The sequence below is a fragment of the Rissa tridactyla genome, chromosome 13, assembly GCF_028500815.1.
Source record: "Rissa tridactyla isolate bRisTri1 chromosome 13, bRisTri1.patW.cur.20221130, whole genome shotgun sequence".
Lineage (NCBI taxonomy): Eukaryota > Metazoa > Chordata > Aves > Charadriiformes > Laridae > Rissa > Rissa tridactyla.
This window is the reverse complement of record NC_071478.1, coordinates 5562562-5583057: the sequence shown is the minus strand read 5'-3', so window position 1 is coordinate 5583057 and position 20496 is coordinate 5562562. Positions and strand designations below refer to the sequence as shown.

The following is a 20496-nucleotide window of genomic DNA, read 5'->3' as shown; positions in this document are numbered from 1 at the left end:
TCTAAGGTTTTATGCAGGTAAAGGAGAGGTTCCACTTTCTGTACATTAGGCCCATGCCTTATTCACTCAAGTTCAGCAGACAGGACAGCAAATGAAAAATAAGCTTTTAATGACTTAAATTATTGTTGTTTTCCTGTAAAAACGTTAGAGGAAAGTAGCTGTAAAGAAAACAGAAACTGTATTCAGTGAAGAACAGTAATTTTATTTAAATCTACTTCATGCATAAGCATGATAGAACCCCAATTTAACTTTGGCAAATATCACAACAAAAAAAACAAACCAAGCAGCCTATACAGAACAGTGAAAATGCCAAGGATATGGGTTCTCCACAGTTTCACTGCAGAGCAAACGGATTTAGAAGCCCCACTTTGGCTACATCATTTATAACCATATAATTAAATAAAGGTAGTCTTTCACTATCACTTCTTGACTTCTCCAAGATCTTCAATGCTATCATCATCCACCTGGGAAAAAAAAAAAAGGCCGAAAGACAGCATATTAGGTATATTTTCTTCTCACATGTCTCATTATCCACCACTGTACATGTAATGAAATGTGGGAGAAGTATACAGCACCATCCGAGACTCCCTGCTGTAAAATCCACATGAGTGACACATGCCTATAGGACAGATCCTCCAGGGATCTGAACAAAGACCGTCCCAACAGGGTTATTTCAGAAAGATCTGCAACCAGGAAATACCAGAACAAGGGAGAGACAAAGAAAGTGCTTGCAATTACAGCGGCGCAACCAAACCTCTCAACCATCGACACTTCAGTCCAACCCAAGCTAGCTGATTCCTTGTTCTGAAGCACAAGTGCATGGTTGGTTTGTTTGGGGTTTTTTTTTGGCTTTGCTTTTTTTCTTTTAATTTTGCAATATTTTAAAGAGATTTTTAAAAAATAGGATGGCAGTGTAAGAATACTTAGGCATTCACCCTTAAGAAACGGTCACAAAGAAGCCACAGATACTCGACAGCTGGACTTCCTCCGACATGCCTTCCTCACCAATGCATCCACAGTAACAGCACTACATGTTTAGGAAGTTAATGTTTTTTGTACAACGGAAGCAACATTTGACTTCAAATTTAATCACTCCTTAACCTCGCCGTTCATAGGTGGGAATGCAACAACTGGTCTCTTATTTTTGTGTAACAACCTGTGCCGCCAAAGATGAAACAGTTTTTCAAAAAATCACTGGAAACTCACAGGCTAAAACTAGAGTTCCGACAGAAGAAACTCTTTATTACCTCAGGCCATTTCTCCTGGATTACATCGATAATGTCATCTGTAAAATCCCCCTGAATGATGATCTCGTCTTCTCCTGTTACTGAGGCACCGCAGGAAAATTTCTGAGCGAAAAACCTTTGTGCTTCTTTAAGATCAATTTCTGTTGATGGGAAAATGGACAGTTTAAGTACAGTCATTTCATATAAGTATTTTCTCAAGTTTAAAACAAAAATCCTGTTTTAACTGTTGAAAAACTAGTGGCAGTTTACAGTTAAAGCTTTGCTACAATTTCCATTGAAAGCAAAAGTCTGTTGTTTACATAGAAAACAACTGACTCTACAAATCTAGCAAACTCTTCAAGGCAAAAATCGCTGAATGTCCTCTACGCATTCTGTTTATGCAAGTCTACACTACACGCGCTCACCAGAAACAGCACATGCAGAACTGATTAAAAAGCCCCTCCAGTTCTGAGTAGCTTCCATAGTTATTGAACAAGTTTTTTCCATAGAAGTGCTTCAGAATGTTCCTTTCAGAAACACATCCCAAAAATTTTTGAGACTGGCTTCCAGCGCAAAGATACATATCCACTTCAGCTCAAGCTAGCACATATTACTGATCCCTCAAGAAGACTGACAATATTCTCATGCAGGAAATATGTAACGTATCTCGTTAATACAACCAAGGTTAAAACTTACCTTTTTAACAGAATTCGTGATCAATGTGTGAAGTAAGATGTTGTTATAAACACCAAGTGGCTGTTTGCAGCTGAACCAAAGCTATGTAGGACAGCATTGTTAGTGTACTTTGGTAATAATTTGACTGCCTTACTAGAAAGGCAGTTAAAGCCTTACTTAATCAGTCTCAAGAATAGGTAAAATTAATTGTCAATAACATATTTACAGGTTTGATAGAAATAAGAAACTTTTTGAAAATAAACAGGTCTATAATTAAAGACAATAGACTACTCTGAAGTCTAACAAGTGGATTGCTATGGGAAGCCCTGTTTCAAAAAAACCCGTAACCCTATTTAGTTGCAAACACTGTGGAAATAAGGACTTTTACTAATTTATCACTGAGGGAAGCCAGTGTGCCTTTGGCATGCTTTGGAACTGCTAAAAGTACCTTGGGACTTTCACCTCACACAGACGGAAGTGGATCACTCAATGTAATACAATCAGAAGAAACATCATGAGGTTAAAGGCAAGCACATCTAAAACCAACAAAAGCCACATAATAAAAGTCGACTCACCAAATGTTGCAAGGCCACATACTCTTGTGACATATTTTTTCTTTGCTCTAGGAATTTTAGCTATTGTAACTTTCTGTGGTACAGTCTTCTTTTTCTGTTTTATCTGACCTCTTCCCCCTTTAAAACAAGAGTATAAGGTTGCATAATTAGTTAAATGATGACACAATCAAGGAAAAAAGCGTATAAGGTCAGATTGCATCCCTATGAACAAAGAAACTGTTATCTCCCCATCAGTATTGGTAAACAAAAATATATTTTGCACATTGTCTCACACTGGGTTCTTTTTAGTGTTTAAGAAAGGTCCCATGTCACCAAAGCTCAATATTACAATAAATAACAATATATGCATGTCAACCGTGCGTTAAAGTACAGCACGCACAGCAGAACCCCGTTCCAATTATCAAACAAGGGGCTTTCCCCACACTTTACTAATTGCTGCATTTGGTCTACATTTAACCCTTCTTTCAGCAATTGTTCTTTGGTTGCAATCCTAGGAACAAACTGTTACTTTAATGTTTTTCATGCGTTTAACGTCCTCAGGGTTTGTGTCTGAGGCAAAGCAACTTACTCATGTCCGTTTACTCAGGCCATGATGACATGCTTACTATGGCTGCTGGTAAACAGCAGATTAAGTTCTAGATATCCATGCACGACCCCAGTATGAACTGTATATCTATATATGAGCTAGCAGAAAACACCACGCCTCTGAAACAGAAGCCGGATACAGTAGTTGACTGCCAAACTTCCACACGATTTAACATCTTTCTTACTGTCTGTTTCTAGGCCAACCTGAGGGAACACTTCATATATCAGGCATTTATTAGTCTGAGCAAAGCATGCAAAAGATATATTCCACTCATTAGGATTCTACAAGTCAGATTAAGATCTCTGTTAACTTTGTATACACTCATCAAGTTACTCCAGGGTAACCAGTTTCATGTTCTCAAGCTTTCTCAGCATGAAAACCTAAAGAATTTATGACAAGCAAACTAACCCCTTGTGACTACTACTAACATGCAGCACCTTCAATTCTACATAACTATAAATTGACATCCAATAATCTAAGACAGTAAATTCTGTCTTAAAATTTCTTCAGTAAATTTCCGCAGTGTCTTAGTAAGTTTTTGCTTGTTTTTCCTCACTCTCTTTTTTACCATCCATCTTATACCACCATACTTAACACCATACCATAAGTTTTCACAAAACTTCCGATTCCATGAGAAAAAATCCCTAAACACTATTATTTTTGAACCAAAAACCCAACTGAAAACTAACCATACCACCCCAAGCAATAAATACATGTTGAAAGAAAATGTCCTGAAGTCTTTGGGAAAAGCATCCAAGCTACAGAACGTAAGTTACTGTTGTCACTACGCACAGCCTACTGACAAGGTAAACATAGCTGGTTACCAAGACACAAAAATAAAACATCTGCAGTGACATGCGGATTAAAATCTGAATCTTACTGGGCTATTAACCCTAATTTCTGAAGCACTACAGACACAACTGACACTCCACAGGCAAACGCATATTGACAACCCCAGAATTCTGATTTATGATGGAAAACATGTTAATTAAACAGAAAGAACTCTAATGATAGAAGGTAAAAGTGTATTTAAATTGTTTCATGAATTTTGCATCTTTGAAAATTGGGTTTTGAAAGTGTTTTTCATTAGTATTGCTAGGAAGAGACATAGCTGTTAATGGAGACATAGGTGATGGTGTTAAAAGCATAAACCCAAATACTGTTACATGAATACAGAGGAGGGGTGGAATGAAAAAAGGCAAAAGCAGTGTCATGACACATTAATAGAGGAAAGCAGTCTTTGTTCTACTCTGCAGGCAATCTACAAACCGCTGTTAAACAGGGCAGAAACAAGTATTCTGGGAGGCACGCCAGGTGATTTTAGGTTGAGAAGAATTACTCCTTGAGTAAGTACAACAGCAATGACAGGAACAATGAGATGCATGATGCAGGTCATCTTTCACTTGCTAATACTACTGCTATCCAATTCTTCCATCAGCATATGTCACCGCACTAACTCCGCTACCACTGGAAGAAAGGTATTTGGTATCTTTGGTGCAGAGTCAAAGCGTAGCTAACAACCAAAATGCAAGGAATCCGTGCCATACTCCAGAGCAGCAGGTGAGAAAGGGATGCCCCAAACTGCTTATAAATCAGTACCACAATCAACTATTTAGACCTTGCCTCTCTTTTGTTTCTTCTTCTCTTCTTCTTCTCCCGCAGTTCCTTGGCCTTCTCCGACCCCAGCTTCCTGTTTAGGTGAATTTTCTTAAACACATCAGAAAGGAGGGGGGAGAAGAAAGAGAGCAAAATTAGTGGTCAGACAACCACAGTCTTACAGGAAGTAAGGTACAGTGATATTTTGCTAAATCTGTGAACTCTTCGCTTAAGTGCGGCAGCCTCTTGACTGATGTGTCAGTCTTCACTGATGCTACATCTTCACTGTAGCACTTACGGAAATTAGACTTCAGAAAAGCCTTAGCCCAAAGATACAGTTAAAATTTCAATACAGTCTCTTCGCATAATTTCCACAGACAGACAGAAATTAATGATAGTGTTAATATTGAAATTCCAAATCCAACAAGTTCCCTATTATGAATGACCTTTCCTCCAGCCATCCACAGTACGCTGTACAGACATAAAATCCAATAAACTAACTTTGATGGGAAACTAGTGCATGGATGACTGGTTACAGTAGGAACCTTAAGGCGGCTCAAACATTATTACTGAAACTACACATTGTTTATCCAGTGCTTTCTGACACCATCAAACATATTTTCACAGCATCCAGAAGCGTGACAGAGTCCTAAGAAAACTATTAACTTTCACACTTGATGCAGCAGGAAAAGGGAAGAGATGAGAACTGGGCAAGCTCAAAGATTTCTGAATATGTCTAAGAACATATCCGTTAGAAAATAGAAAAGATTCTTACCTACTGTAAGTTTTGCAAACTCATCTGGAAAATTCTTTTCTAACCATTGTCTGCATTTAGTCACATCAGGCATGTATTCACAGTACTAGAGAAGAAAGGTCATATGAACGTTGTTAGCAGAGTAACTACAAAATACATCACAAACAAATACACCAAAATACATTTGCAGTTCAGCTCAGCCTTTTCTCCTTAAGACGACTGAATACAAATACTATACTAGCGCAGAAGAAATCTTGTGTCATCCTAAAGACAACAGTGGCTGAAGCACAGAACTTCTACAATTAAGAAAAGCCAGAAAAGATCAGAAAGAATCATCAGTCAGGAATCACACGACAGAAAGAAGAAACTCAGACAACAAAAAAATTAACTCACCTCTGTTGGCAATGAACAGACTGGAGAAAGGAGGGAGGGGGGAAAAAAAGAAAAGAACAGGTTACAACAAGAAGTTCTCCACTTACAGCTTTAGCATTGAATTCAAAATGGTATTTCAGAGTTAGAGATGACTTCTTACATCATAACTTCTGATTACAACCACACATTGACTCAAAAAAAATAAATTACTTTATTGACACCACTCCACAGTTTAATTTTTCTCTCATTAGTCATTTGTACGTACAGTCTGCATTAGGATAAAACTATCACAGCAAGAGCAGTCAATGAAGGAGGGGAAGCCTACAGCTTTGGGAAGAGTTAGAGAGAAACACCAGTTCCACCTGTGACAAAAGATATACCTAATAAACTACCGTGTGATTTGGTTAGCTTTCCTTTTTCCAAGAGCTGCCAATGTCCAGATGAGGGGCTTGGCCCCAGAACAAACACAAACCAATCATTCACATTCACACACAACCGGGATTATTTCCTAATCCCCTGCAACTGTATTCAAGCCCAAAGCAAAATAACATACCTATCTAAAAAACATACCTGTCAAGATTATTTACTTCCCTTTAAATTTCATCCACATAACTACAAATATAATGAGTAAAGAATAATTCTAAACACAGCACAGCAATTACTTTCATGAATTTTAACTTTATTTCTTATTGTTATACTAATGCTCAGAGATCTTTTCTGTGTTAAAGGCCTTACTGGCTTTCTAGAGGAAGAGATCTCTGCTCAACAATTCACAGTCTGAGCACCACTCCCACTTCTTTTACACACAAAAAGCTGTTAGCACCTCCAGCTCTCAGGGGGAAGACCCCTACATTTCACCAAAAATGCTTCAGATAAAATACACAACACAAGCTATTTCAGAAAGATGATGAGAAAGGTCAAGCTGACCATGGTCTAGCTTCACAATAAAAGCTGACCAAGAGAAAATCTCCAATCTCTCATTCTTTATGCTAGGCTGCCCTCACAAACAGCACATTGTAAGAATCGTGGACAACTGCCCCTTCAGCACTTGCCTCCACAGTAGAGAACCCGAAGAGGATAGTCGGCATCTGACCTGGCACCGCTCCTTACGTCTCCTCTGCAGTCAGGGACCACAGGCTCAGCTACATCTGTGGCCATGTCACAAGCCTGGAGATCACAGAATGAAAGAATCAGGACCTAAATTCTGGGTTAAAGTTATTCCCATCTTTCTCAACCCAACAAGAACCCCAGACACTTACAAATCCCAGAGAAAAGAGGTACAATTGTAAGAAGAGCAGGAGAGATCAGGGAGCAAAAAATAGGAGCTAAGAAATAATGAAAAAATATGGGGTAAATGGCTGCAAAAGATACCAAGCAGCATGGAATTCTAGCACACAAGGGGAAAAAAATCCAAAATGCCACAATGTAAAATAAAGATCTGACAGAACAACACATGGAAGTACAGAACATACCAGGTTAAGCAAAATGTGAAGTATCATGTTAAATCAGTGGCCTATGAACAGCAGGTGGGGGGAGGTACTGCCAATTAGTATATTGCTAGTATACAAAGAAAAGGGGACATTTACATCAGTGTCTGAAGAGTTACAATCTGACCCTGGGACACTGGCAAAAAAACCCCAAACACCACAAAACAAGCAAACCAAACTCAACCTACTAATACAATTAGCAATGGTTTACATGCACGCATTTTAAGGCAAGGGGCTTAGAAGACAAGAATCAATAGGGAAGGTGTTTGCAATGCATAAGAAGTCTTCCAGGATCATGGGAGGCGGCAGGATACGTGTGTGGAAGACTCAGAGCCAGGACGCTGTACAAGCCGTGCCTGGGCAGTGAAGAGAGCTGAGGGAAAATGCCAGGGAACCAGAGATGGTGGGGTTCGGGATAGGGGGACGGCAGGGAAAGGCGGTAGAGGGTCACAGAGAGGGGAAGGCTGTTGGAGTAGCCATGGAGATGCCAAATAGGGGAGGGAGGGCGCTGGCTTGTAAAGGGCAAAAGTGAGGGCAGGTCGGGGGGAAGGAGAAGGGCGCTGGGGTACCAGAGGTGACGGGGATCCCCGACATGGTGGGACGGGGGGACAGAGCTGAGGGCAAGGAGGGCGCCGGGTGCCTGAGGGGTCCGGATGCTGAGGTACAAGAGGCGAGGGGAGGGAAGCAGAGCCACGGTACGGGAGGAGAGGGAGGGTCTCGGAGCTGGGGGAAGGATGCTGGTGGCCGCGGCGGGGGGAGGCCGGGGACGTTGGGACAGGCCGCCCGCCGCTGGGACTGGGCGGCGGCGGGGAGCGCGGGCGGGGGAGCGCGGGGGCGGCAGCGGCGCGGCGTTACCCGGGAGGCCCCTCAGGCCGCGGCGGTGGCGGCTGCTCCTGCTCCTCCGGCGGCGGCGGGTCCCCTCACACACCGCGCGGCACGTGCGCCCGCCCCGCCACCGTCTCGCGAGAGCTGCGCGACGCGGGGCGTGGCGCCGCGCGGTTTGAGCCCGCCGGCTCTCCGTCCTGGGGAGGGCGCGGCCTGGGCGCCGGCTTGAGTGCGCCATTGGCTAACCCGCGGCACGTGACCAGGCGGGCTACGGGGCGCCGGAGGGGCCAGTTGGCGCCGCTTCGCCGCCGCCATGCCCCGGTACGCGCAGCTGGTGATGGGCCCGGCGGGCAGCGGGAAGGTGAGGCGCGGGGGGGACGAAGCGGGACGAGGGGACGGAGTGCACCCGCAGTAAGTTCGCAGACGACACTGAGTTGCGCGGGAGTGTCGATCTGGCGGAGGGTAGGAGGCCCTGCAGAAGGACCTGGACAGGCTGGGTGGATGGGCCCAGGCCAATGGTATGAGGTTCAACAAGGGCAATGCCGGGTCCTGCACCTGGGTCACAACAACCCCACGAACGCGACAGGCTTGGGGAGGAGTGGCTGGAGAGCTGAAAAGGAGCTGGGGGTGTTGGTTGACAGCCGGCTGAGTATGAGCCAGCAATGTACCCAGGTAGCCAAGAAGGCCACCAGCATCCTGGCCTGTATCAGGAATGGTGTGGCCAGCAGGGCTGGGGCAGTTATCATCCCCCTGTACTCGGCATTGGTGAGGGCCCAGCTCAAATACTTGGTTCAGTTTTGGGCCTCTCACCACAAGAAAGACATTGAGGTGCTGGAGCAAGTCCAGAAAGGAGCAGCGATGCTGGTGAGGGCTCTGGAACACAAGTCTTGTGAGGAGCGGCTGAGGGAGCTGGGGGTGTTCAGCCTGGAGAAAAAAAGGCTGAAGGGAGACCTTCTCACTTGCTATAACTGCCTGAAAGGAGGGTGTAGCCAGGGGGGGTCAGTCTCTTCTCCCAAGGAACAGGCAACAGGACAAGGGGAAACGGCCTCAAGTTGTGCCAGGGGAGGTTTAGGATGGATATTAGAAAAAATCTGTTCACCAAAAGGGTTATCAAACGCTGAACCAGGCTGCCCCGGGCAGTGGTGGAATCACCATCCCTGGAGGTACTTAAAAGCCGGGCAGACATCGTGCTGAGGGCCATGGTTTAGTGATGGTTTTGTCAGTGTTAGGTTAATGGTTCGACTCAATGGTCTGAAAGGTCCCTTCTAACCTAGACGATTCTATGATTCTATGACAGTGGCGCGGGCAGTCCCTAACAGCGTGCGTGTCCCTTGCAGAGCACGTACTGTGCCACCATGGTGCAGCACTGCGAGACGCTGGGCCGCGCCGTGCAGGTGGTGAACCTGGACCCGGCGGCGGAGCTCTTCAGCTACCCGGTGATGGCAGGTGAGCGGCGGGAGCGGACGGCAGCAACCCCTGGGCACCACCATCAGCACAGGCACTGAAACCGGCTGGTGTGTCTGTTGTTCCAGACATCCGTGAGTTAATCGAAGTGGATGACGTCATGGAAGATGAATCCTTAAGGTTTGGTCCCAATGGCGGCTTGGTGTTTTGCATGGAATACTTTGCCAATAACTTTAACTGGCTAGAGGAAAGCCTTGGGCATGTGGAGGACGACTATATATTGTTTGACTGCCCAGGTAAATAAATGTCTACATTTTGGTATCGTTCTTCATATGCAGTATAAAATTTGCAGTACTTTTTTTTTTGTTGGTTATAATCATTCACACTTTTTTTTTGCATTATTAACAGTTGTCGGAGTCACTTTCAGATGTTTCAGAAGTGAGCTTAGCCCCAGGCATATCTGGGTGACTGCACTGACTTCTAATAGCATCACACAGTGTGGGAACGCTATGGCAACTGCTAACTAACACTAATTGGAGGTCAAGGGAGGAAAAACCCCTTCTATTTCTTTTCCACTTCTCCTGTATAAGTTGATCCAAATACAGTCAGAGTTGCCTGAAAAGAAAGATGCTTTCTTTATCAGGTTTTATTCATATTAAGTGTAATGCCTGTATTTATATAACTGATAACTGTGAACTGTTACATTTGGCTTCACGTTTCTGCATACTAACATCCTAAGTGTGCCCTAGGTCAGATCGAACTCTACACACATCTGCCAGTGATGAAACAGCTGGTGGAGCAGCTTCAGCAGTGGGAGTTCCGCGTCTGTGGAGTTTTTCTGGTGGACTCTCAGTTTATGGTGGAATCTTTTAAGGTATCCATTTGAAATCTGTTGTAAAAAAGTTCGTATGGATAAAGAACAAGAAATCTGAGCAATTTAGGAATCCGGATTTGTTTAGCCCAGAGGAAAGAATGCGAAGCCAGGGGAGATCTGATTGCTGCCTTCAGCTGCCTCAGACACAGGTTGCAGCTAAGAAAATTACAGTTGGATGTAAAGAAGAAAATCCTGCACTGCGAGAGCGGTCAGGCTGGAAGAGGGGCACAGAGACATTGTGTAGCGTACGGTCATGGAGTTACTCAGAACTTGTCTGGGCAAAACCCCTGAGCAACCCGATCTGACTTTGAAGCTGACTCTGGCTTGAGCAGTTGTATGAACCAGATAACCTCTGAAGTCCCTTCCAACCTGAATTCTGCTGTGATTCTGTGAGAGCTTTCTCAGATCCGGAGAGAGACCAGGCCACTTTCCCCATCTAGCAGTAAGAATCCTGAGATAGGCTTTGAGTTTTGCAATGGCCTTTTCAGTGGCAGACCCAGATTTGAGGTTCTGGAAATAAGGTGGCAGGTGGGAAGCTCTGCACCTCCCTTTTCCAACAGAGATAAGGACTGCCCACTTGGCCTCGTGTCCATGTTTCATATATTCATTAGCTAGATTTGGTCTGTGGTAGAGTGTCCTGCATGTTTGTATTGTGTTTTTCTGTACTTAACTACATCATTTTTCATATTCCTTAAGTTTATCTCTGGAATTCTGGCAGCACTCAGTGCAATGATATCTTTAGAGATTCCACAGATTAACATCATGACCAAAATGGATTTGCTGAGCAAGAAAGCCAAGAAGGAAATAGAAAAGTAAGTTCCAAAAAATTATGTACTCTGTAGTGTAATATCTTGAGGTAAACTTCACTCAAAATTCAGTCTAATGTTTCCCACAGTTAAAACATACTCTTTTTGAGATGTTTTGTATTGAACATAGTCTTTAAATGTCTAGATGGGATGCTTACAATTTAGTCAGAGTCAAAAGGCCAGCTCTATATTTGTATGTATCGCTGGATTTTTCTGTAAATAATTATTTTGAATAACTTGTGTCATTCTGAATGACATTGCAGGGTCCTGTGCCCACCCGGGTACTGTACTTCAAAACCTAAATTGGAGGTGATCCTATCGGTTTTTGATACTGAACATACTGAATTACTTATGTGTTATTTTTACATTTGCACTAAAATTACAAAATTGTAAGTTTTTCCCTGTGGTCTTCCTCAGAGCTTTCTTGAGTATACAAGTGTATTAGCAAAAAGAAAATAAAAAACGCTTCAGTTGTTTCCACTAGCAATCACAATCTGAGATATTCAAATACTTACAAAAACATTTTTAAACATTTTAAGTTCTCCTGGTACGAAGTTTGTTCGTTCGGATCACAGAATGATAGATGGGTTTGGTAGCTTTATAAAAGCACAATGGCTCATTTACTTTGTGACCAGGGATTCTTTTGATGTTAACCATGACTTTGTTTCTCCCAGGTACTTAGATCCAGATATGTATTCTATGATAGAAGATTCTACAAATATATTGAAAAGCAAAATGTTTAAAAAGTTGACTAAATCTATATGTGGATTGGTAGGTATATTGCTTTTTAACTGGTACCCTTAAATTCAGTCCTGTATTTATAAACCATATTGTATGGTTGCTGACTTCCTTGCTGTACTATAATAATTCTCCCCCCCTCACCCCAAAACTATGTATTTACCTACCAGATCTATTAACAAAGCCAGGATCTAAAAGATTCTCAGGCACTTGAGCATTTTACTTTTTGCCTATTTTAACTCAGTTTTTTATTTTTTCAGATTAGGATAAGATTCTTGATAGTAACATTTGGATCATAGCCAGTACATTTTCTAGCAATATTCTACTAGCCATTTTGGAAAACGGCTTTTTCTACTGGGTAGAAGTTAGAACTGATAGCCAGGTGTTCCAAGTGGGGAATCGCCATTGGTTCGCAGTGTGGCTTTAAATGCTATTTTAGCAGTCCAGACCAGGAAGACACAAGTGTGGTTTAAGGAGGTGGCTTAGGGTGCTGCGGTTGAGAACTAACTTACTGCATTTTCTTACTAACATCCTTTGAATCCTTTCTCTAGATTGATGACTACGGTATGGTCCGATTTCTACCTTTTGATCGCTCTGATGAGGAAAGTATAAACATAGTTCTGCAGCACATAGACTTTACCATTCAGTATGGAGAAGATCTTGAATTTAAAGAACCAAAGGTAAGGTACTTCTGATGATAAGATGAAAAATTAAAAAGTATCCATAATACAAGTTGTCATATAAATATGTCCTTTGCCTTGCTAATAAATTACTGTCTTAGTATGGTTCAAAATAAGCCTTGTTTAGTCTTTTAATGACAGTGCTTATATTGTCTTCATTTACAGTTACAAAAGTGAAATTCTTTAACATCATCTTGCATATGCAGACTGATCAAATGGTTGTGTTTAAAAGTAATGCTTTGGGTTTCAAAAATAATGGAATTGTAAATTTCAAAGGTCAGAAAGGATGATTAAGATCACTAAGATTTTCTCCTACATGACTGTTCAGATGCCTTTGATAATTCCTGTGTTGAACCCATGTGTTGTACATGAGATATAGATTAGGAATAAAAAATTCTATCTTGTAAAATACATGATAGAAGACTGCTGTGTTAAAATCTGTTCTAGTTTTATTATTCAGCTTATAAATCCTAAGGAACAAGTCCAGTGCTTTTATTCCATTTTTCAATTCAGTTTTATACTCTTTACCTGGATCTAGATTTTGACCTATACAATTTCAATAGCTCTAAGGACAAATTGCTTTTCAGAAAGTTTTGCTACATGTTTTATGGAACCCTATTAGATGTTGTTCCTGTTGTGGTTTCTAAAATAAAATGTCACAGAAGAGACAATGTAGAACAGCCACTAGGGAAAAGTCAGGTTTTACCTTTTTTTGTGTCCTTTTTGGCAGGAATGTGAAGAAGACAGATCTGCTCTTGTGGATGAATACTTTCAAGATCACCTGGATGAGTGAAAAACGGACATTCAAAAATGGGAGGAAAACACCTCGTTTGTGTTAAAAAATAGAAATGAAAAAAAAATCCACCCCTACACAAACATACCTGATGTTTTGTCTGTAAAATAATTAATATTGTGAAGAGCGTGCTATATGACCTCATAACTATTTTAATAAACAATTTTTGTTCTTATATGTGTGTGTTATAAAATATATAGGCTAGTGTTAGTACATATAAAAGTCCCCTATACATAGACGTGTCTCATTTAAGCATAGGAATGCTTGAAAAAAAACAATTCCAATGATTTGCAAAAGAGGCAAAGCCAAATTAAGTATGTTGTAATAAATATTTCTCTCTCCAGCACCGAGTAGTCAGTTTCATTGTTAGATGAGAGAAAGAATTGTTGTAAAGGGTGAAACTTAGACTTCGTGAGCTGAACCTGAAGTAGGCGAAGAGATGACTGGCACCTTCAAAGGGATGTCTGGTCAATGGGTGATCTCTCACCCTTCTTGAAGAACGGGAGTGTTTTACATTCACTTTGGAAGAGCCCAGCTTTTAAAGGGCTGGTTTAAAGACTTCTTAAGGCTGGTTTTGGTACAACTTGCACATGACTAAGTGGTTTATACATCAATAACATCTTAAGCACAGCACAACACTTAAAAGAAAGAAACTCAGCTTAAACTGAACTTGGTGATGGTCTTGTGCAATCACATTAGAAACTGTTAGCTAACAAAGAATTCAGCAACAAGTAAGTAAGCTCCTTTTTTTTTTCCCAAATAAAGAACTCATACTCCTACCATGGACATGGTACCTCCATAGTACTATGTGTGGTGCTTTCAGAGAAGCAAAACTTTAGCACGTTATCTCCAAAGAACATATTCCTGTAAGTAACTAAATACATGTAAAAATCGTCTCAGGAATTTTTCAGGCAAGTAGCATCAATTCTGGAATTAGGTGTAGCTGTTAACAGACTGTTCATATCAGATAATAATTCAAACTCTATGGGAAAACATACTGCTGAATTTAACTCTCACTGTATAAAGTTCTTTTATATATACAGACTGTTCCTGGGGCATCTTGAGTGTTTTGAAACATAACATAATTGTCTAGGTTGGAAGGGAACTTTCAGACCATTGAGTCGAACCATTAACCTAATACGGACAAAACCATCACTCAGCCATGTCCCTCAGCACCACGTCTGCCCATCTTTACATACCTCCAGGGATGGTGATTCCACCACTGCCCTGGGCAGCCTATTCCAACGCTCGATAACCCTTTTGGTGAAGAAATTTTTCCAAATATCGATCCTAAACCTCCTCTGGCACAACGTGAGGCTGTCTTCCCTCATCCTATCACCCGTTCCCTGGGAGAAGAGGCCGACCCCCCCTCGCTACCCCCTCCTATCAGGCAGTTATAGCGAGCGAGAAGGTCTCCCCTCAGCCTCCTCTTCTCCAGGCTGAACACCCCCAGCTCCCTCAGCCGCTCCTCATGAGCCTTGTGAGACCCCTCCCCAGCTTTGTCGCCCTCCTCTGGACTCGCTCCAGCACCTCAATGTCTTTCTTGTGGTGAGGGGCCCAAAACTGCACACAGTATTCGCGGCGGGGCCTCACCGGTGCCGAGGACAGGGGGGCGACCGCTGCCCCCGCCCTGCTGGCCACAGCGTTGCCCCCGGCTGCCGGCCGTGCCCCGGCCGAGCGGCGCCTGCCCCCGCCCCGGCTCCCCCTGCTCGCACCGCCTCTGCCGCCTCACTTCCTGCGGCGCCGGCGGAGGAGGAAGGTTGGCTGCTAGTTCCTCAGCTCCCCGCCCGCCCGGCCCCGCCGAACTCCCTCCTGCCCTTCGAGATGCCGGTGAGGGGGCTCGGCACCCGGGGCTCGGCCAGCCGCCGGTGGCGGGGGGAGAGGGGGGGAGAGGGCGGGAGGGCCGGGTGGCCGGGCCGGGCCGGGCCGGGGAGGGCGGCTGCCAGCCTGGGCTGAGGGAAAGGGGCTCTGCCGGCCCCGCTGTGGGCACATCCATGGGGGAGAAAAGGGGGTGCGGGAAGTCCTGCTGAGAGCAGGGAATTGCTGCTTATGGCAGGCAGCTGCAAGGCCGGCGCCTTCCTCTTCCTCTTCCTCCTGCCCTGCTGGGAGGGTGGCAGCCCCCGGCTCCAGGGAGGGAGAGGCTGCTAAAAGCTGTGCTTTGCCCTGGTTTTGTTCACGCTACCTTCCTCTGGTTGAAATAAACTGCTTTTCTGATAGGGAAGGCTCACCCCCCCCATGGAATCCCCCTCTTCCCCTGCAAAACCTCAGCTGCGAGGAAGCGAAGGCTTCCCAGCGGCCTGGCACGGCAGGGTGGGAATATCTGGGAATGCCTAAACCCAAACTCATCAGTTGTTAAAAATCAGTTTCCCTGGAAGAATATTTCAAATGCAGATTTTTTTTATTTTTTTTTCCCCATTCAGACCAGTTTTAGGGTGCACAGAAAGGTCTTTTTTTGACTGTGTAGGTATGTGTTAAGCCCGGCTCTAGTTATTATTATCTAATATTATTAGCTAGCCATGGAAATAAACCATAATGTTTTTTTAATCACCGGCTAACTTTCAGTGAACTATGCAGTGCCCGATACTGAGGCAGGAGAGAGCGGGGCTGCTCCCCTGGCACTGTGCAGGATGGGATTAGGCAGTGTCTGTCTCTCCCCCTCATCTCCTTGGAGACAGAGAGAGGTGTGGGACAGCATCTGTCATTCATTTTGGTGGCCAAAAACTGCCCAAAACTGCCCACCTCAAACAACAACAACAGCCTGGGGCTGAAGCGACCTGTGCATGACCAGCTGGACTGATTTTACCCTGTCTCCCACCACCGCCACTGTAAGTGGTGCCAGTGATGAGGTTTCATGGTCTTCACCAGAATGGTGCTGAGATCTGGGCCTAATTAGAAATTGTTTGTGCAAGGAAAGATTGTGGGAAGCATCACTAATGAACTGGACCCTGACTCCTATTTGATGAAGACACGGGGACACATGATCAGACATGGAAATGTCTGGTTTTGGTAGCATTAATAACGAGCCTTCCCCCCTGTCTGCAGGCTTACCACTCAACTTTAATGGACTCCGACACCAAGCTGGTTGGGAACATGGCGCTGTTACCCATCAGAAGCCAGTTCAAAGGCCCAGCGCCTCGGGAAAGTAAGTTTCTAACAATCTCTGAAAACCTGCCTGCATACAGCTTATCGGTCTTGGGGTTTGCTTCAAGCCAGCCCTAGCAAAAGTGACGAAACGAGTCACAGGTTGGAAATGGAGTGCTTTGGAATCTGTAGAGGAGGAAAAAAGTTTTCAGATACTGAAGTTGTGCAAATCGTAGAAAATAATTCTGCACAGATAAATATGCACCGTGCTGAAATCAGTTGTTTCCGTAATTAAAACCTACGGTTACTGTTCTCGCGCTTCCTCCTGTGTCTTGCTGTGCTCTTCAGTGGGTTTTGAGGAGGACGTGGCAGCGTGAACCCTCTGCTCTCAGAGGAAGCAGAGGTTTAGCAACAGAGAACTTGCGCTTTGGGGCTGCGGCTGAAGGCACTCAGCTGCTCTGGAGGACGAGGCGTAGGACAGGCAGCACTTCAGGGTAGGGGGCTTCAGAAATTGAAATGACGTTACGGGCATCGCAACAGAGTCCACAGGCACCCTGGTACAGATTCCCCTTCAGCACATGAAGCAGAGCTTCCCAGGCATGATGTCCCCCAGCAGCGTGGCGGTCCAGTGTCAGAAAGGAAATATAAAGGAAGTCTTTCTGGATTTAAGCAGTCTTGGATAGTAGCAAAAGCAGGTTGAAGTCACAAGTAAGCTTGCCACTACGTGTTCTGCTCCCTCTTTTATTTTTAAGAGGGTAATGAAATTTGTGTGACTGTGGTGTTACACTTTCTCCCAAAACATTTTTGTGTCCTGAGAAGACTTTTACGCTGTTAAAATTCTGGTGAGTTACTCAACCGGTAGAAAAGTGGGGAACTGCTGAATTGCTGCCGTTCGTCAAGTGAGAAATCATGGGGGGAGGAGAAGAAGGGAGTTAAAGGTCCTGCTGAGAGTAGGAACCTTACATATTACAGTGCGAGCTCACCAGTTTCACATGGCAACAACTGTTTTCTGTTGCATAGTGCTATCTTCTGCTTTTTGTAAATACCAAGGTTTTGCCTTTGCAATAATCCTTGTTTATGCATTTCAGTGAGTAAAAGTTATGACGAAATGTAGTATAATGGTGCATTGTTTAACTCTGTATTTCTTTTTTGTTAGCTAAGGACACAGATATTATAGATGAAGCCATCTACTACTTCAAAGCTAATGTTTTCTTCAAAAATTATGAAATAAAGGTAATTTTTTGAGATGCTGTGCATATAGTAGTTCTTTGGAGGGTTGGTGCTGTGAATATAAACTTATTTTAAATTAAATAATTCTACTAGATAACAGAAACTCCCCTTCCTCTCACTTAATTTTTAAGGTTGGGTAAACGTTATGATTGCAGGTCTCTCTGTCATGGGGAAATTGTAGGCCAAAATGGCTTGAACTCATTCCTCTTTCAAACTTCTATCAGTTCTATAAAGTCTCCCTTAATCTCAGAGTGGCTGGGCTCTGTGCTTGCTCTTGTTTTGCAGAACGAGGCTGACAGAACGCTGATCTACATAACCCTCTACATTTCTGAGTGCTTGAAAAAGCTGCAAAAGGTAAGAAAAATGAATTTCTGTGCAGGAGGGAAACAGTCTGTTCTGGGGATTGTATTTGGGAAGGAGTTTGCTGATGTTCTCCTCCCAGTGGCAGAAATAATCCTGTTCACCCCCGTCCCAGTTGTCAGAGCCACAGATACTCCAAGGCTGTGGATCTCCAAAGAGACATTGTGTTGTTATTCTTGACGAGTCTTTATGTGTTAGAGGTTGGTGAAATATTTGGGACTAATGCTCCATCAGCTTTTGTTTATAACTTAATCCATTGTTTGCTTGGTTCTTCCAGTGTAACTCCAAAGGCCAAGGAGAGAAAGAAATGTACACACTAGGAATCACTAACTTCCCAATCCCCGGGGAGCCTGGCTTTCCGCTTAATGCCATTTATGCCAAGCCTGCCAACAAACAGGAGGAAGGTAAGGCTAATCCAGGACCTCTGAAGGCTTCCTTGGGCTCATACTTCACTAGCTGCATTTTTGTGACTGCAAAATCAATGTTAAAACTGAATCTTCTAAATCTGCATTTCTGTCTTCTGAGGGCTGGAGAAGCTGGATGTTCTGACCTCAGGGGCCCAGTGCCTCCCCTGGATCCACAGATCCAACAGAACGCATTAATAGGGGTCTGAGTCTGCCTTTTGCATCAACGTAATCACTAGCTAAACCCTGTAACAGAGCCCAAGCCAACTGCTGCTCTGGCAGAATAGGAAGCCCACAATAATGAGCAAAGGCAACTGAGAGAAGAAAACAGTCTGGATGATCCCTTTTACTGGTACGAATATCATAAAAGTCCCAAGTATGGCTGTAAATTGAACAAAACAACTCATCCGGCCAACGAGTACCTGCATATGTGAAAGCTCACTTTCTGCTTTAAGCAGTGATATTTGATGATTCCCTGTTAAATTCCGTTTGACTTGGTGCTTCCTCAGTTTACACTGGTTTCTCCTGTGCTGTGTTTCAGAGGTGATGAGGGCCTACTTGCAGCAGCTGAGGCAAGAAACTGGTCTTCGCCTTTGTGAAAAAGTATTTGATCCTCAAAGTGACAAGCCTAGTAAGGTAAGAGTTTAGTGCGATCATCACAGATTTAATGAGAAGCTTGGTGTGTTTTTTCAGAAATGTGTGGAGAGAAGTGAGATGATGGGGTGAGGGATCAGGTGTGGGTAACTTTGGCGCAAGCTTCCCCGGTTTTACAAGGCTAGTGAAATAGCAGTCTGCAAGTTATCAATTAATTTAATCTGTAATGTGGTAGGACAGCGAATGCCAATTTGGGTTACTTTAAAAAGCAGGGCAGTAATAAGTGGTGTCTGGTTCATCTCTTAAAAGTATTGTACATCTGCTGTTGGCTAGGTTTTCAAATGGAAATTCACAGGCATGAGAGATGCTGTTTATCTTCCCAGGCAGTTCTGATTTGATAGCTTCTTTGAAGTAGACCATTTTACCTCATATCCAGATTAAAAAAAAAAAAAAAAGCTAATCAATGCATGAATTGCCTCCTGCCTTGTTCATGTTTCATGCGCAAATGTGACTGCATTTAATATTGAAATTATTTAGGCTAATTTAGTTTCAAAGGGCATAGCTTTCTGATGCATCCCTTCGTTATAATTATACTGGAATAAACAGTAAAAATAAAATAATAGAAAGAGGAGAAAGCAGACTGTCCCGCTTTAATTCAGAGTCCTATATTCTAAATTCATGGGGTCCATTCCTGTCCTCGTATTTGCCTAAATTCCAGTAGAAACCAGTGTGGAAAACTGTATGTGCAAAACTGGAGCCTTAACATTTGTTATTTGTCAGAGGTTGAACACTTTGAAGTCACTATTTTGTTTATCCCATGGAAACCGCTTTTGCGTATTTTCTGACTTTATACTTCCTTCTGCAGTGGTGGATCTGCTTTGTGAAGAGACAGTTCATGAACAAGAGTCTGTCAGGTCCTGGGCAGTGAAGAGGCAAAGCAGCAACAACTTAAAATGTTTCCGCAACAAGGTGTATAAAGTATTTTGCCTTTGTTTTGGCTACATTTTGTACCAAGGAAGAATTAAGTGCTTATGAAGAAAAAAAAAAACAAAAAAACCCCAAACAACCCACAAAACAGTTGATGAGGGATAGAGGGAGGGAGAGCAAAAAGAGGATTTGAGTAGTGTAAGCAAATATTATTAAGCTGGTGCTTAATAAGTGATTTCTAACCTGCTGTTTCAGATGCAAGCTGCTTTATTATCAGTGGCTACAGCAAGCATTTAGAACAGGGCTTGTATTTAAAGAGTAGGAATGGGTGTGCCTGTGGGGCGGGGGGAGCTGTGTAATTGCTCTACTGGCTAGAGTCTCAGTATCGAATGTCCACGGAAAATGTACCTCTCACGCTGTGTTGTCCAGTGCAGTGATTTTTACCTTGTTTTCAATAAATTTAGCTTGTAATTAACGTGGTAACTCCTTTATGTCTTGTTGGATAGCCT

General features: G+C 43.3%; 3 protein-coding genes across 3 annotated transcripts; 2 read left to right on the top strand and 1 right to left on the bottom strand.

The window, feature by feature from the left end:
- Positions 1 to 181: 181 nt before the first annotated feature.
- Positions 182 to 8275, bottom strand: DENR (density regulated re-initiation and release factor). Its single transcript, XM_054219759.1, has 8 exons — positions 8127 to 8275; positions 6837 to 6951; positions 5806 to 5825; positions 5434 to 5518; positions 4686 to 4769; positions 2477 to 2593; positions 1248 to 1387; positions 182 to 464 (listed from the first exon to the last, which is right to left on the bottom strand). Exons 2-8 carry the CDS (start codon positions 6940 to 6942, stop codon positions 420 to 422), a joined length of 597 nt encoding a protein of 198 aa, XP_054075734.1. The 5' UTR covers positions 6943 to 6951; positions 8127 to 8275; the 3' UTR covers positions 182 to 419.
- A 68-nt stretch (positions 8276 to 8343) lies between these two features.
- On the top strand, positions 8344 to 13566 carry GPN3 (GPN-loop GTPase 3). The gene is made up of 8 exons (XM_054219758.1): positions 8344 to 8457; positions 9434 to 9542; positions 9629 to 9796; positions 10250 to 10374; positions 11071 to 11186; positions 11855 to 11951; positions 12470 to 12598; positions 13329 to 13566. The coding sequence occupies exons 1-8, from the start codon at positions 8410 to 8412 to the stop codon at positions 13389 to 13391; spliced, it is 855 nt and encodes a 284-aa protein (XP_054075733.1). The 5' UTR covers positions 8344 to 8409; the 3' UTR covers positions 13392 to 13566.
- Positions 13567 to 15128: 1562 nt separating this feature from the next.
- On the top strand, positions 15129 to 20462 carry ARPC3 (actin related protein 2/3 complex subunit 3). Its single transcript, XM_054219921.1, has 7 exons — positions 15129 to 15221; positions 16434 to 16533; positions 17629 to 17705; positions 17988 to 18056; positions 18340 to 18466; positions 19008 to 19102; positions 19926 to 20462. The coding sequence occupies exons 1-7, from the start codon at positions 15216 to 15218 to the stop codon at positions 19986 to 19988; spliced, it is 537 nt and encodes a 178-aa protein (XP_054075896.1). The 5' UTR covers positions 15129 to 15215; the 3' UTR covers positions 19989 to 20462.
- The last annotated feature ends 34 nt before the right edge of the window (positions 20463 to 20496 follow it).